The 15,405-nt window shown below is 45.1% G+C and overlaps 1 protein-coding gene across 1 annotated transcript; it reads left to right on the forward strand.

Moving 5' to 3' along the window:
* The first annotated feature begins 1,198 nt into the window (after nucleotides 1-1,198).
* Nucleotides 1,199-11,423, forward strand: trmt44 (tRNA methyltransferase 44 homolog). Its single transcript, XM_053416230.1, has 11 exons — nucleotides 1,199-1,576; nucleotides 1,655-1,772; nucleotides 1,922-2,141; nucleotides 2,225-2,293; nucleotides 2,646-2,753; nucleotides 3,226-3,297; nucleotides 3,621-3,727; nucleotides 4,079-4,262; nucleotides 5,641-5,989; nucleotides 9,990-10,106; nucleotides 10,759-11,423. Exons 1-11 carry the CDS (start codon nucleotides 1,252-1,254, stop codon nucleotides 11,007-11,009), a joined length of 1,920 nt encoding a protein of 639 aa, XP_053272205.1. The 5' UTR covers nucleotides 1,199-1,251; the 3' UTR covers nucleotides 11,010-11,423.
* Nucleotides 11,424-15,405: the final 3,982 nt, after the last annotated feature.

Raw genomic sequence — 15,405 nt, forward strand, 5'->3', positions numbered from 1 at the left:
GGCCTATGTGTGTATAAGGTATGTGCATTGAGCAGAGGCCGTGCTGAGCTGAGAGCGAGCAGCAGCGTTCTCACAGTCATAAATGACAGAGTTATGAAGCGGTGCTGCCTGAGGGACGGGTCGTTTTTCTCCCTGTGAAAATCGGCCGCTCTCATTGTCTTATAATGGTTCCTGTGAAATGGACGAGGAGGGAATTAGATACAGGAAAGATGCCAGGAGAATAGAGGGCGTAAGTTTGCATTATTTGACAAAAGAGGTTAAGTACAACAGAAAGAATCCAACATTTCATCAAAGAACTTTCATGTAATTTAGTTTAAAGCTCCAAAAAAACTAATTTAAGCAGTATCCCTTTGAAAGTAAAGATTTGAAAGCAAATAATAGGACGACGGATAACATTAGAGCAGACATATAAGCTTGTAATAGAGTGTTAAAGATAAGAAAAGAGTGAAAACTAAATAAAAATAAAACATAAAATGCCAAAGTAATATATATATAAAATAAAATTGGGCTGGGAATATACAAACAACCACCAGAGTCGTGGCTGCAGAGCTGAATCTGATAAACGTTGCTCTTCTTCAGGGACACTCGTCCGTCTGTGTCCTCCTCCAGAGGAAGAAACGTCACCTGCTGTCTGTCAAAGTCTGAACAACAAAAACACACACACACACACACACACACACACACACACACACACACACACACACACACACACACACACAACAAGTCTTAGAGAAGAAACACAACAACAGACTCTCTCCCTCTCCTCCCTCTCCTCCCTCTCCTCCATCTCTCACCTCTCAGGACGACTTCTAATAATACTAATAACTTTACTTGTATCAGACCTTTCGAAACACAATTAAAGGGATCAAAAATAAAGAAATAATTGAATATAAAGAAAGGAAAATAATAAATATGATTTAAAATGATTAAAATAAGATAATGCAAAAAGATAATAACACCAACAGCACCACCTACTGCCTCCTCACTGTAATATCACTCATCAACTACGAAACGTCATCATAAAGTGACGATATATTTATTTATTTTTAAAATCAACTGAATATTTAAAAAAACATCGAGACATAAAGCTTTTTATAGATAAATGTGATCATGTAAAACAAAGACTTATTCTGAAAGGCAGTTTTAATCACCAACTTCCTTCCTTCTTTGCGCATTCAAAATAAAAGTACCCGGAAGTGCTGCCTCCGAGTGTAAACACATGGCGCCCGGCTGAGCGCGTGAAGCCGGACGATGCCGAAGCTCTCGGACGTGAAGTTCCCCGCAGACTGTGCGACCCTCCCGGCGGGTTTCTGGTCGGCGGTGGGGGTGTGGGTGGAGAAACCTCACGTCGTCAACAAGCGTCTGTGTGGAGCTAAAGAGACGGAGGCTAAAGATGCCGAGGACGTGAGCCTCCTGCTGGACGTCCCCCATGACCCGGATGTGTTGTCCTTCCTCACCTGCAAGGTCTCACCTGCACGGACACACGAGAGGGACACGAGCTGCTCCTCCAGCGTCAGGACGTTCATCCCCAAAGTCAGTGATGGGGCGAACCTGCGGAGAGAAGTCGTCCTGAGAGGTGAGAGATGGAGGAGAGGGGGAGGGTCTGTTGTTGTTGTTGTGTTTCTTTTCTCAGACTTGTATTTGTGTTGTTCAGACTTTGACAGACAGCAGGTGACGTTTCTTCCCCTGGAGGAGGACGCAGAAGGACGAGTGTCCCTGAAGAAGAGCAACGTTTATCAGATTCAGCTGTGCAGCCACGACTCTGAGGGATGGTGAGGCTCAAGTCATCTCACACATCTAATCCTGGACGTCTGTGTCTGACATACATGAATATAAGAATATTGATAAAGATGGATATTTAGGTTGATGCTGATATTGGGGAGTAACAAAGAAGAAGATACATCGCTGGTTTCCTCTTCAGGTCCTTGGAGCTGCACGTCTTGTCTCCGGACGCCTGGTTCTCCGACGGCGTGGTGTACCCCAAGCTGCCGTGGCTGACCTCGGACCTGCTGCCCAAGCTGGTGCGTTGGGGCAGCGAGTGCAGGACCAGCGAGTTCAAGAGCACCCTGTCGCTGCTGCCCGTGGAGAAGTACAGCCTGGTGTACCAGCAGCTGAAGGACAAGTACAAGTCCATGGTCAAGGTGAGGAGAGAGGACGCGCTGAGTGTGTCTGTGGAGTGTTTACTTTGGAGTTGTTCATGTTTGTGGATGTGTGTTTTTCTCAGGTTTGGCCTGAGGTGACCGATCCCGAGAAGTTTGTCTATGAGGACGTGGCCATCGCTACATATCTCCTGGTGGGTTTAGACCTGAGTGGGTCAAGTACACTCAGAAGATTGATATGTGCTTTAAAAAACACAATGTCTCGTGTGTGCACGAAGCTTTAGATGCCCCTACTTGTTTGTTGTGGGTGAAAATCATTTATATCCGACACGTGCTCTCAGGTCATGCAGCCAGAAGTGGGTCAATCAATTTCAATGTGAAAAATAGTGTTGACCCAGCAGATCAATCTGTGTGTCATGCCAGAGGCAGGTGAAAGGGTGTCAGGAGAAGCAGCAGCTGCAGCAAGTGTGGCGGTGCTGCGGTTTTAAATTGCTTTTCACCCGAGTGATCGAGAGCCCTCATGAACAGCACTGGGTCTCTGTGCAGGTGCTGTGGGCCGAGGAGCGGGAGGAGAAAGGTCTCGCCCACCGACAGTCCTTCGTGGACCTCGGCTGTGGGAACGGCCTCCTGGTCCACATCCTGACCTGTGAAGGGGTGAGTGAGGGTCTGGATCAATGTTCTGTTAAAGATGGTCAGTTCAGGAACACATTAAATCTTTAAAGAGACATTTTATGCTCCTATCCAGGTTCATGATTTTACTCTATACTAGATTTCTGTATAATTAGATTTCCCACATGCTCTCTTTTGAATAATAGAGGATGAAGAGATTAATGAGAAATAACTTTAAATTATAAACTCCAGATAAACTGGGTCATATAAAAAAACTGTCTCCTCAAAGCCAGGGGTCTTTCAATTATCTGTACCTTCAGCAGCAGCTTAATCAATGACACGGATCTTGTGGGAGCCCAGGTGAGAGGGACTCATATCTCTGAATACGGAACATCCACACCACCGTGTCATCTGAATGTCCTGTCTCAAACCAGGACAGGCTTAGTTGAAAATGACACGCCGCGCCTCCTAGTCGGGCTGATTAAGTCGCTCACCGTCACGCCATCTTGTGTTGCAGCACCCGGGGAAGGGCCTGGACGTTCGGAGGAGGAAGATCTGGGACATGTATGGAGCGCAGACCCTGTTGGAGGTGAGCTGGCCGAGCGTGACCAAGCTTGACTGAGAACATAATCAGGTTTTTAATTAGCATGATTACGGAGGATTTGTATCATGTGATGGAACTGATTCAAACCATTGAATCATTTATTAGTTTTATTAGTATTAGACTATAAGTTCAATCTTAACCTTGGAAATAAGGTTTTTAATACTGGTGTCCCCCAAACACTAAATAAGTTATCATAAATATCAAATTGACAGTTGTGTGATTTATTTAAGATGCCCATTAAGTGATGCAGAATCGAATCACGCCAATGTACACCGCGTCTTCCCTTCTCATCATTTCTTCTATTTCAGGAAAAGGCAATTACTCCAGGTGAGGGCTCCTTATTCCCGGGCGCTGACTGGCTGATTGGGAACCACTCGGACGAGCTCACACCCTGGATCCCCATTATAGCAGCCAGGCGAGTCATCAGCAGGCACAATCTCACTCAGCCGCTCGAGTGCCAGCTGATCTCTCAAGTTTGGAATAACATCATCAGGGGGAGGGAGGATGTGTGAAAACGTGTGTGTGGGGCAGCTCACACATGTGTTTATCAAGACAACCACCGGGTGGCGGTGCTGAGCCTCAGTCTGAGAAACCTGCTTTTTCCATTGTTGTGACTACGAATGATAATCTCTCAGGTCTGAACAGTTTCCGTTCAAGCAGTTGTGAAAACACTTAAATGAGCATAAGCAGCTCTTTATAAAGATGAATGACCATTGTTTTCTTTGGCACTTTGAGGAATAATCTGTATTTTGCCCTCACGCCTCAGGTCGTCTTACTCCTGCCGGTACTTTGTGCTCCCCTGCTGCTTCTTCGACTTCTTCGGAAAGTACCAGCGTCGCCAGTGCAAGAAGTCCCAGTACAAAGAATACATCGACTTCATCACAGAGCTGAGCCAAGTCAGTGGCTTCAACACCGAGGAGGACTGCCTGAGGATACCATCCACCAAACGGGTAAGTCTGTCACATGACCTACTTCAGCTCATGTCTTTAACTTCCTTTAACATCAGTTTTAAAACAAGCCTTGCATCTATAACCGTTTGTTATAGTTTGTAACCAAAGTTAACAAACACGTTTAAAGCAGCAGAGCCCAAGTTATCCTGACTGATTGTCTCTAGTGTGGTTCACATCTCAAAATCCCTGGATCCTACACTTCCCACAATGCAACTTGACAGCACTTGTCATCAGACTCTTCCTGATTAATGAACTGCCCATGTCAAGAAAACTCAACTATGGATTATTTTCATAATAATCAAGTCTTTTTTTGATTCATTCAATAATCGCTTGTTCCACTAATTTAACCAATGCTGATGAAAGGCAAATGACAAGCAAGGTTTAATGCCATTTAGAAATAAATGTAACGCCAACTTAATATACATACTGGCAATAGCGAGATATAATAGAAAATCAATATGGATTTTAAGTCATCATTGTTGTCATAGATGTAAAATGAGCTCTCAGGTTCACAGTCTGCTCTATAGACGATTAGATTTACCATCATCTCATCGTTTTTGGCACAAACAGCTTTTGACTTCACAGTAATTTGCTGGAATTGGCACATGAAATAAAATGACACTTAACTATTCTGAGGGCTGTCATTAACATTCATGTAACAACAGAGTCGACTTTTAGGAGCCTGCAGATCCACAGAGGACGTGATGCAACTGTTTTCACATGATGAGTGAACTCACATGAATAAACTGAATGTAAATCTGATCGTTTGATGTGAACACTACATGTTCATGGGTTCTAACTCTGGTTAGCGGGCGATGAAAAGGTCTTTCCAGGGATTCGTTGGTTCTCTCCACTAAATGATCATTAAATATCTTCCTGCTCTTCAAACGGCACAGCTGTGCATCTTTACCTCTTTCCCACAGGAGCCTCGTTCAGCAAAGACAGATTAAAACCAATCTATCTATTGTTCCCAGAGGGACATTTGTTTGATATCCAGCAGCCATTAATAACTGCGGAGACATAAAAATAACCAGCAAATACTTACTGGGCTTTTAATGGGAAGGGATCAGTCATAATCTGGTTTCACATAAATGCAAAAGCTGCTGGAGGAGCTGATGTGGTTTAAATGGGAAAAGTACAGGATGATTGAAATAAAGGTTAACAGTGAAAATCTGTAATTTTACGATGGGGTTTCCCAATGGGAAGTAGGTCCCCCCTCTCTATCCATATTTGTTGTATTAACGTTGTATTATGTCTATCCTAATTCTCCTTGTCACTTATGGGAAATCAGGGAGTTGTGTTTCTGCTCTGAGTTTCTGGTTGTGCAGTTTGTGTGTCCATGGGAGCTTCCCTGACATTCAGCTTTCCTTTCCTGCAGGTGTGTTTGGTAGGAAAGTCCAGAAACTACCCTCGATCGGCCGAGGCAGAGGCCGAGCAGCGGAGAGCTCGTTACGTCCAGAGCCGCCCGACGACAGCCGGGGTCGCAGGTCAAAGGTCAGACATCAGGAATGATGGTGACTGTTGCCATGGGAACGCAGACGGTGACGTCACCAGCGGGAGCAGCTGGGGAGCCGGGTTCCAGCCGCGGGACCGGGTGGAGGTGGTGCGAAACTGCGCCTCGCTCCCCCGGGACTTTGTGGACGGCGTTGTCCTGCAGGTCGCTAAGAGCCTACTGGGAATGACTGTGGATGAAGGCGGTGGCGACAATGGCGACTGGAACCGAGGAGGTAAACCACAACACAACGTCACACACAAAGAATCAAACACAAAAAACATGTTACAATGTTGCTGCTGAAATCCATATAAAACCAACAAGTTGCATGTTATTTATAGGTATGAGAGCTGCTAAGCTAGTCATACTAAAAGTTTATCTTGATTAGTATTGTATTAATCTGCTGCCTCAGTTAGCTTGTGGGATAATAGCGCGTTCCATTACAGCTCGGCTTGATGTCACATCCGAAAAAACCTGAGTTGACATCGTTCCAGTTGCACAAGAGCAATGTTTACGTTAGCCAGCTAGCCCTTGTTAGCAAAAACAGGGCTAACTCTAATGGCAACTTCCGACTATTGGGTCGACTTGTAGCCTTGTGATAAACAGACATTTGAGTGTATGTGATCTTCTGTATCTCAGCATATTTTCCCAAAATATCAAACCGTTCCTTTTTAACTCATTTTTTTAAACCTGCAGTGACTGTAGTTTGCCTGTGGGTGGCAGTATAGATGTCACCAGTTCCCTTCCGACATGTCGCCCATGTCCCGCTTCGCACATTCCTCGTCAGCGCCTCAAAACACATTTTCTAGTTGCTCCGTGGCACATGTGGCAGCTTCTGAAGTCTGAACCTCTCGTCTGATCCCGCCCCCCCCACCTCGCTCATCATCACACTGTCCCCTCGTGGCATCAGTCGTCGGGGCCCTTGGTGACACAGCGCGATGCCGCTTTGAACTCCGCATCTTGCCAGTCTGCCAGCCACTTCCTGCGCCGCTCGGTACAGAGGGTGCCTCACGCTGCATCACGCACACACACAGACGCACTGCTTCGCTCGCACACACACACACACACACCGCCCACGCATCACCTTTTGTCAGTGGCACTGCACCCCCCCCCCCCCCCGCCGCCACACACACACGCCATACCAACGAGATAAGGAGACGAGGACTCCTATGATTAAAACAGAAAATTCTCCGTCAGGATGTCAGGGGCTGAAATTAGAGATAGAAAATATGAGGCAGAGCGAATAAAGGGAGAGCGTTCCCCGGTATAGAGATGACTCGATGAATAATGCACCACCAACTATGATTTATGCATGAGTGTGCATTTGTATTGAGGTATTCCTACCAGTTATCTGCTGTGTAAGAACAAAGGGTAGAACCAGGCCGAGGCAGCTGATATCGAACAGATCCACGGTGGCCTCAGAGTCACGGAGAGAGGCCTTTGAGATCCAGTCTATTTCCAGTGCACCTTCAAAGAGTGGGATGGAAATTGATATAATAATCTTTTCATTTTTTTTTTATATTAAAATGAAAATCAGGGGTAGACTTTTGGATATATAACTTCCTGGCCTAATCTCGATAAGCCAGCAATCTTGTCGGAACATCAGCTTGCCTCAAACAATGGACTGAATAGAAGGATGGATGACATGACAGCCCCTCCCCCCCTGAAAGTTATCCGGAACATTTTGGCTTCATTTCTGAAAAGTGGGAGAGTCCATCTATCTATCAAGTCCTTGGTCTAAAACACACACTCATAAACTAACAGGACAAATGGGTTTCTGTCTTTTATAGAGGCGACAAATCGAAGCTTTAAATAGTTGAAGAAACATCATTGAAGACCTCGTTTTTACAAAGATGGATCAGTTTTGGAAATATTAACTACAGCTTTGATTCATCAATGGGAATTAAAAGGCCTCAAGTTTCAGATGTGGTTCTGAAAGCTTTGCCAGATACTTAGACCTCTTTCCTCCAACTCTAGACTTTAGTCAAAGTTTTAAATGCGTTGATCATTTTGCCATCTTAGTAAATAAAAACCAAACGGTCAAAACACATTTATATTTCCCAGGTGAATTTGTCAAAGCTCACTAAGGGTTTTGTTTTGGCATTGGAACCTATATCGGAAATGTTGAATCAATACGAGCCCAGCTGCTGTTACATCACACTAGAGTCTGTGTTCTGAAGTTAAAAGGCTTCACAGCTCACTGGACTTCACAGCAGTTAAAAGTGTGAATATGTGAATCTTGCTGCTGCAGCTGTGAGTCGGGTTATTAATTCATGGCCGCTGTTCTGCTGACTGAGCTCGCGTCGTTATGTAATCGCAAAGAGAAGGAAAGTAGTTGTGGGTCTAACACAAGTGACATCGCACAACGCTGAAGCTCCACGGAGCTAAAGAATCATCTGAGGGGTGGAAACCTCCAGAAGCCCTCGCTGTAATCTGTGCTTCATCATCACCTCCGTCATCGTCTTCCTCACATCTGCCATAGGACTATTACGCCTCACTTATAATACTCTAATCCTGTAGTAGTGTAGAAGTGGAGGATGGTCTCAAGTACACAGTATCTCATTAACTCAAGTATGTACTTGCTCTTAAATGTATTTAAAGAATTAAAAGTACTTTCTGGGTGTAACCTTCTCCCTAATGCAACAATCTACTCCGTCATTATGGCTAAATCTTTTTTTGGGGTGGGGGGTTCTTAACCAGTAATTCTTCTGTTTAGATGCTCGTTCTGATTGGATCAGTGTATCAATCCCCCCCTCCCTCATTATTCATTATCTTTTTAATTTAAAAAAACAAACTTTATTAACATATAACACAACGCTCCTGTGTAAAAGAATAGAAAGCACAGGTATTTGCTGATATATGTCATTTGGTAAAAATTACGTTAGGTAAAGATTTCTATATTCTGTTACTGTTCTACTTTCTATTTATAAGCGTATCCACGTTTAAAAATAAAATATGATGGGAACATGAGTGCACCTGTGTTACACTTGTGATCCCTTCAGATGTTTTATTCACCTCTCGGCATCTTCTGAGCCAATTTCCCTCCACTCAGCCTGATTCTGAAACGGCTCGAGCAGCAAAAACCCTCCTCCATAACAAGCAATCAGTCGCTGGCCACGTTTCACACATATATGGAGGGGGGGGTATTCAAGCTTAAACAAGTCCAAACTCGACCTCAAGCCGAGCCATTAATAATCATCTGTGCCGGGTCTTAGTCCAAACAGAGTCTCCTCCATCAATACTGCCCCTCTCCCATTAATCCCCATTAACATTGTAGGCAGCAAAGGGCAGCTTTAAACGCTGTATTGATATTATATTAAGGCCCGGAGCTCCCTGGCGTCTGGGCTGTGGGGACGGCAGTCTGCCCAGTTTCACACTCGCAGCACACGGCTGCGTTTGGCTGCTGCGGCGCCTGCGACTGTGGGAGTGTGTTGCGGTTGTTTGGGATCAAGTCGGCATCTTGTGCGGATGTATTTGGGTGCAGAAGGTGTTTTTGTTTTTGATGAAGTTCTGTGGCAGAAATGCGGAAAACAATCAAACTGTTGTTAAATTGAACCAAGTGAGCTTAGATCAGATGTTCAGACTTCATACATTTCAAATTGACAGCGTCTCGTCTCCGCTGAGCTCTTAAACCGACAGGAGATGTCTGAGGTGCCACCAGAGATTTGGTGTAAAAGCACCATCGCATTAAGATGTCTGTGGATTTGGGTCAAATATTGTTGTGGCACAGCACAAAGCAGCGTGAGGGATCCCGCGGTGCCTCCCTCTCCAATATGTCAAAGGAAAGAGGAGGGAGATTGTCATTTGTGCGAACCAAAGGTCAGCGCTGATTGAATTCTCCTGGGGGGGGAAAAGGGCAAAGCCGGAGACTCTCGTGATGAAACGAAACCCACAGCCGCGTGCCCTGAACACAAAAGGGAAACTTTTTTGTTATTATCTGCTTAAAATGCACTAAACTCAGAGCTTAGACATTTTTTTTACTATCCGCCCCCCCGCCCTTTGTCCTTTATTTTGCTCTCTAGCATCTAAAATGACTGTCCCAGAGCGGGAGTGACAACAATGACTCATGCACTGGAAGCGGCTGGTGGGAGATGCAGCGGTGAAATGCATGCTGGTCGCTCTGACGGCTTGTTGGAGCAGCTTTAATTGAGCACACTTCACACTGAACGACACTGACCGAGGTGTTTCTTTTGTCCCACCTGACTTTCACCCTTTTCCTCCCTCGTCTTCCTCAGGCAGCCTCTCAGTGAGCGAGGTGGCCGGGCTGCTGGAGCAGGAAACCCTGCAGCTCCTGAAGAAGGAGTGCGGAGGCCTTCAGACGCTGCTCAAGAACAACCATCAGGTCTTCAGAGGTAGACGCCACACTTCTTCACATCTGACCCAGTCGGTCAACATGAGAAATAGATACATTTCCAAACCAATCTTACTGGAAAAAAATAGTTTAATATGTCTTTTGGCTTTTTATATTGTTCCATGTCCCAAACACTAACATGGAGGTGGCAGGGTTTATGACCTATACAGCAGCCAGCCACAAGGTGGCGATAAACTGTTTAGCTTAACTTTTAGGCAGCTGTCATATCCTCAATCTTTATATACAGTCTATAATAGTTACAATACCAGTGAACTAGAAACATATTTTTCAGTATCCAGAAAATAACTGGAATATTCAGGGACAGTCAGGCTCTGTCCAGACTTATGTGGAAAATGTTGCAAAACAAACTTTTTCTTTTAGGTTTGTGCCTCTTGTTCACACACGAAAAGCATTTTAAGTCACTAAAAGGAGATTTAACCTTTTTGCCCTCTACTGACTCGGCATGCTTGTTGGAGCATTTGTAGTAATTTGTGTTCTCGTCTGGAGATATTTTGTAAAACGAAGGTCACTGTGGACTGAGGTTAGTTTCAAAACCGAGGGGAAAATAGCCATTGCCAGAATTTTTCTCATTTAAACTCCTGCACCTGATCCTGAAAAGCTCTTGAAACTTCCTGTCGTCCCTTCTCTCTCAGTGGAAGGGGGGAGGGTGCGGATCAGGGACTGGCGGGACGGGAACACTCTAAGGGCCGACGCCAAGAGGAAGCCAGTCGCTCCCGGCGCCCTGAAAACTCGTCCCTGCTGGTTTCACGCCCACCACGCTCAGGGCTGCCCCCTGCAGGCTGAGCTCTGTGCCTTCGCCCACGGCGCCGATGAACTCCGACCCTCGACCAGACCTCTGAAGAAGATGAAACTTGAAGCTTTTGTATTCAGTCAAACCACATGAACACTAATTTAACGTTTTTATTCAGTTATTTTTAACTAAAAAACATTACCTCTACAATGAGCTACTAGATTTTAATTAAGAGTATGAGCTCTGTTCATCAATGGACTAACCTGCTGTGGTAGAATAACCCCACACCAGCTCCTGCAGCAGCTCAGTGAAGAGAAGAAGGATTTGGTCGGAGCTGTGTAAGACGTACTGACGGGATGTTACATCATTTCTGGGAATCAAGGTTTTTTCCCAGTGTCCTTTTGAATTCTGTGGGAAGCTGCCAGAATATGATGCTGCTTCAGGTTTCACTGCTGGGGACTGAGTGCTTCTTTTTTTTTCTTTTTTTTTGCTCACATTTAAGAAGCACAATTTTGTAAAGGTCAACAATCTGTTCTCACTGTGTATTAAAGTGGAGGCTGAGCAACATCTTTGTGTTTGTTTAAAGCTTATGCAACTGACCATTTCAACTTTTCCATCAACTACATCCATACTTTTATAGTTTCTCCGTATTTACACCTCTACACTGGTACATTTAATGGAGGCCGCTGCCTCAGGGTTCACAGACGGGGCAGTGGATAAAGAGCGGGCGGCCTTTTGAGCGAAGTAAATGTTAGCGGCATTAATTATTTGTTGGCAGGAGTTGAGGGGTGAGCTGGACGGGCTGCGTGGCGTCCCCGCTGGACGGCCGCTCACCACCGTGTCTCTGTAACACGGTTCGCTGTCGCCCCTGTGGCTCAAATGTCAGAGACGGTGAAAGCCCCACCCGGGGACTGCGGCGGGGCGATGAGAGGAGCCTCTTCAGGGGTTTGTTTGTTTACGTGACGGACTTTATTACCTCTGCCAAGGAGCTGTTGCTTTTTCTTTTGTCTATTATTCAAAACCCACTGGATAGATTTCAGTGAAACTTAGTGGGAGGATGTGGTTTAGGTCGGGGATGAACCCAGATGATATTGGTGAGGATCCAGATCAGGGGAACCAAGAAGGATTTTCTTTTGTCTTTCTCAAACATGACACCACATGGCATTTTCCAGCATTTTTGTTGATTTTCTTAGATAATAATTCATGGATCTTGATGAAGAATAATGAGGCATGCTATTTATGAGAGTGTGTAATTTAGTGCCTGTATCAGGCTTCCATCTTTTGGAACTTATCAAGTCGAACTAACTCTTTAAAAACGGCTGCATTCAGGTCAAGAAAACGTATTCAAGTCAACATGGTCAATATCCATGAAACGGTGGTGAATCAAGTTGTAGCTGTCACAGCCTCTCCTCCTTTTTCCTGTTCCCTGTGTAATAATCCATACATCATTTGAAAGGGAAACCCTGAGGTTAGTTAGGAGATTGGAAGCCCCCATGTCCCTGCCGCTCAACGGCTGTGTCACTGAATATCGATCTATAGACATTTGTATTTATTGAACAAGGAACGAAAAGCCTAAAGCAAATAAAAGCCCTGAAAAGATACAATAAGCGTTTATTAACCAAAAGCCTGGACCAGAGACAGACCTAATAAGATATGATACAATAAACTACAATCTGATGAGCATTTATTACCAAAAAGCCAAGATGAGTTGAGATTTGATGAGATAAATTAAATAAGATCCTTTATTACCTGTGACAAAAGGCCCCGTCGACCTAAATGATCTACATCCACAAAAGAGCTGCGAGTGAAAATGTGGCGACCGTCATAACATGAACATGTGTGGGTTTTAATGAGCTGTTAAAGTCATTTATCTCTCTCCCCCACCCCCCCGCCCTCGTGCACCCACCTCCCCACCCACCCTCCCCCGTGTCACTACGCCTCCTGGAGGCAATCGATTCATGAAAAATACTCCTGGTCTGCAAAGATCATCTGCTCCAATCGACCTGCTACCCTACATTTTTACTGCGGAGGCGTGTGACATTCACCTAACACCCCCCCCCATCCCCACACACACACACACACACTTGCAGATAGCGCTTGTCGTGACCCTTTGACCCCCATGCCCTCTCTGACTGCAGCGTTCAATAAGATGTCATTATGACTCTGCTTGTGTCCACCTTGCACCGCTGATTGAGACCCTGTATTTTTTCACATCAGCTCCATAGTGTAATAACTGAAGTGTTATTATATAACAGGCGCGTTGATGACTATAATTCCTAAATTGCCAGAAATCCATCGTCCAGATGATGTTGAATCAGACGGAAAACCAGTTACCAACCATCGGCTCCAGATCGCTCCGAGGAATCTAAAGAAAAATAAGAGCCTATAATAACACAAATGTCAAGTTTCAGCTTCAAGTTTATTTGTCAAAAGCCGAGTCAGCTCAGCGATGCAAAAAGAGCTTAAAGTAAGAGAGAAAGAAGAAAAAAAGAGCTCAATATAAATCAAATACTTCCTTTATGGTAAACGCATTAAATCCATCCTCTGCTTTTGGTTTGATACTCGTTTAATCTCCTTATTACTGTTTGAAATAGCTGCAGACTTGGATTACTGTGCTCAGTTGAATCTACTTGCTGATAACAGGATCCTGTTTCTATTCTGGTGGAAAATATGTGAAACTTGCAAACTATGTAAACAAACGCCCTCCTTTTTAAAAAGTCTTATCTGTCTTGCACAACGTCTGATACCGAGCGGCAGCTACATGAGTTTCCCACTAATGCACTGTACGTGTCAGCCTGGCACGGAACGGAGGGGAACACATCATCAGCGCGACGGACAAAATGACTTTCCAGTGCCGGAAACAAATCTAGGTCAGGGGAGAGAAGTGGCTGCATGTGTTCGCCCAAGCCAACAACTTTCCCCCGTGTTTGCCTCATGCTTTATTCATGGTGGCACCGAGGGGGTTTTGATGTAATGCAGTTTCTCCGAGACATTATTTTGTCTGTGCAGAAGTCCCGTTCCGTGTAGGACTCGGGCACTGACAGCTGTCACCGAGACAAATTCCTTTTGTGTGTCTGTTGTTTGTTGAGAGAGAATCCTCTTTTTGTCTCCTCGGGTTTTATCTCATGTGCTGTTTTTTTTTTCCTGGAGGTAGAGGCTGTTTCTGTGCATTACTGTTTGTGTTTATTCATGCAGGGATCTGGAGTTCTATGAAGCTCTTGCCTGTCAGGGTTTCAGTTCTTGAGCTCATTCTTTGTCAGTTTGTAAACAACCCCTAGATTTCACACAGACGTGCACTGGAGTCCGGGTTCCTTCCTGAAAAGGGGTTAAATGTGACGAGTCAGTTTCTCCAGATACTTTCTGGAACTTTTCCTGCCTGACCCCCCCCCCCCGGTAAAATGTTCTCATGAGCCCATCTGAGAATACAGCAGGACAATTCACAGTGAGTGAGTGGACGTGTTGATTACATTTCCAAACTGTACGAATACAAATAACTCTGGATATAAATAGAGGAGCCGCACACCTAGAAGACACTGTCCAAGAAGTTTTGGTGATAGAGATCTGACGCCTTTGTCGATGTGCTGTTGAAAAAAAAATGGGAATTATACGTTATGTTCCACCTCCTGCATGTTCTCCTCAGGCGCCAGCCGTCGCCTGAATGTTCTGGACATTCTCCTGTTGTTGTGAACATGTCTCCTGCTGCGTCCTTCACGTGTGAAAGGCAATGTTCAACTTCCCAGCACTCATTTCTGAAAACACAGATCTATTGACAGATGCGAGCTTCTCATTTCACAAAACTTCAGCATGAGGAACCTGACCTCTTTAGTTAAGACTCGGAAACTATCTCTGTTGGTTTAATTACAGATTACCTCACATGTAAATGGCTCTAATTCTTCAGTTGTCACTAAAACCAGGTGATTTTCAGCCTCAGGTCTGTTTCATTACTTTAGAGCCTCATTAAAACTGAATGGCTGCTGTGACTAAGTCACCTCGTAGGACAGGAGCTTACTCACTGAGTCTGACTCTCTACTATCAAATATACATCCGTTCTCAGTGAGTCACTGTGGGATCTGTTGTGATGAGGTCGTGTGTGTTAATGTGCCGAAGTGGTCAGGAGACGTTCTTGCACACTATCTGGTTTCATCAGGGTCCTGGAAGTGTTTGTTAAATCCATTTATCCATCCATCAATCCATTCCTCTGTCCATCCATTGGTTGTCCATCCTTCCATCCATTCGTTTGTTAGTCCATCCATCAATCCACCCCCCATTCCCAACTGTCCGTATGTCTCTAACTCAAGTTAAAGGAAGAGAGAACTCCTCTCTGATCCTCTCTTCTCCCACTTGGGCTCTGATAGGTCCAGGGTGATATTTTCATCCAGGCTCTCGATCAATAACTCGGAGCTGGTGAGCGGATGGTCACAGCAGATAGCCGATAAGTCTGAGTGTGTTCGGTGTACTGTACGTCTCACTGAGTGTCGCATTGTACCTGCAGTAGACCCCCCCCCCCCTCACCCCACCCCCACCCGTCCCCCTCCATCACCCTCTGCCT

This window comes from Pleuronectes platessa, chromosome 23 (assembly GCF_947347685.1).
Source record: "Pleuronectes platessa chromosome 23, fPlePla1.1, whole genome shotgun sequence".
Classification (NCBI taxonomy): Eukaryota; Metazoa; Chordata; class Actinopteri; order Pleuronectiformes; family Pleuronectidae; genus Pleuronectes; species Pleuronectes platessa.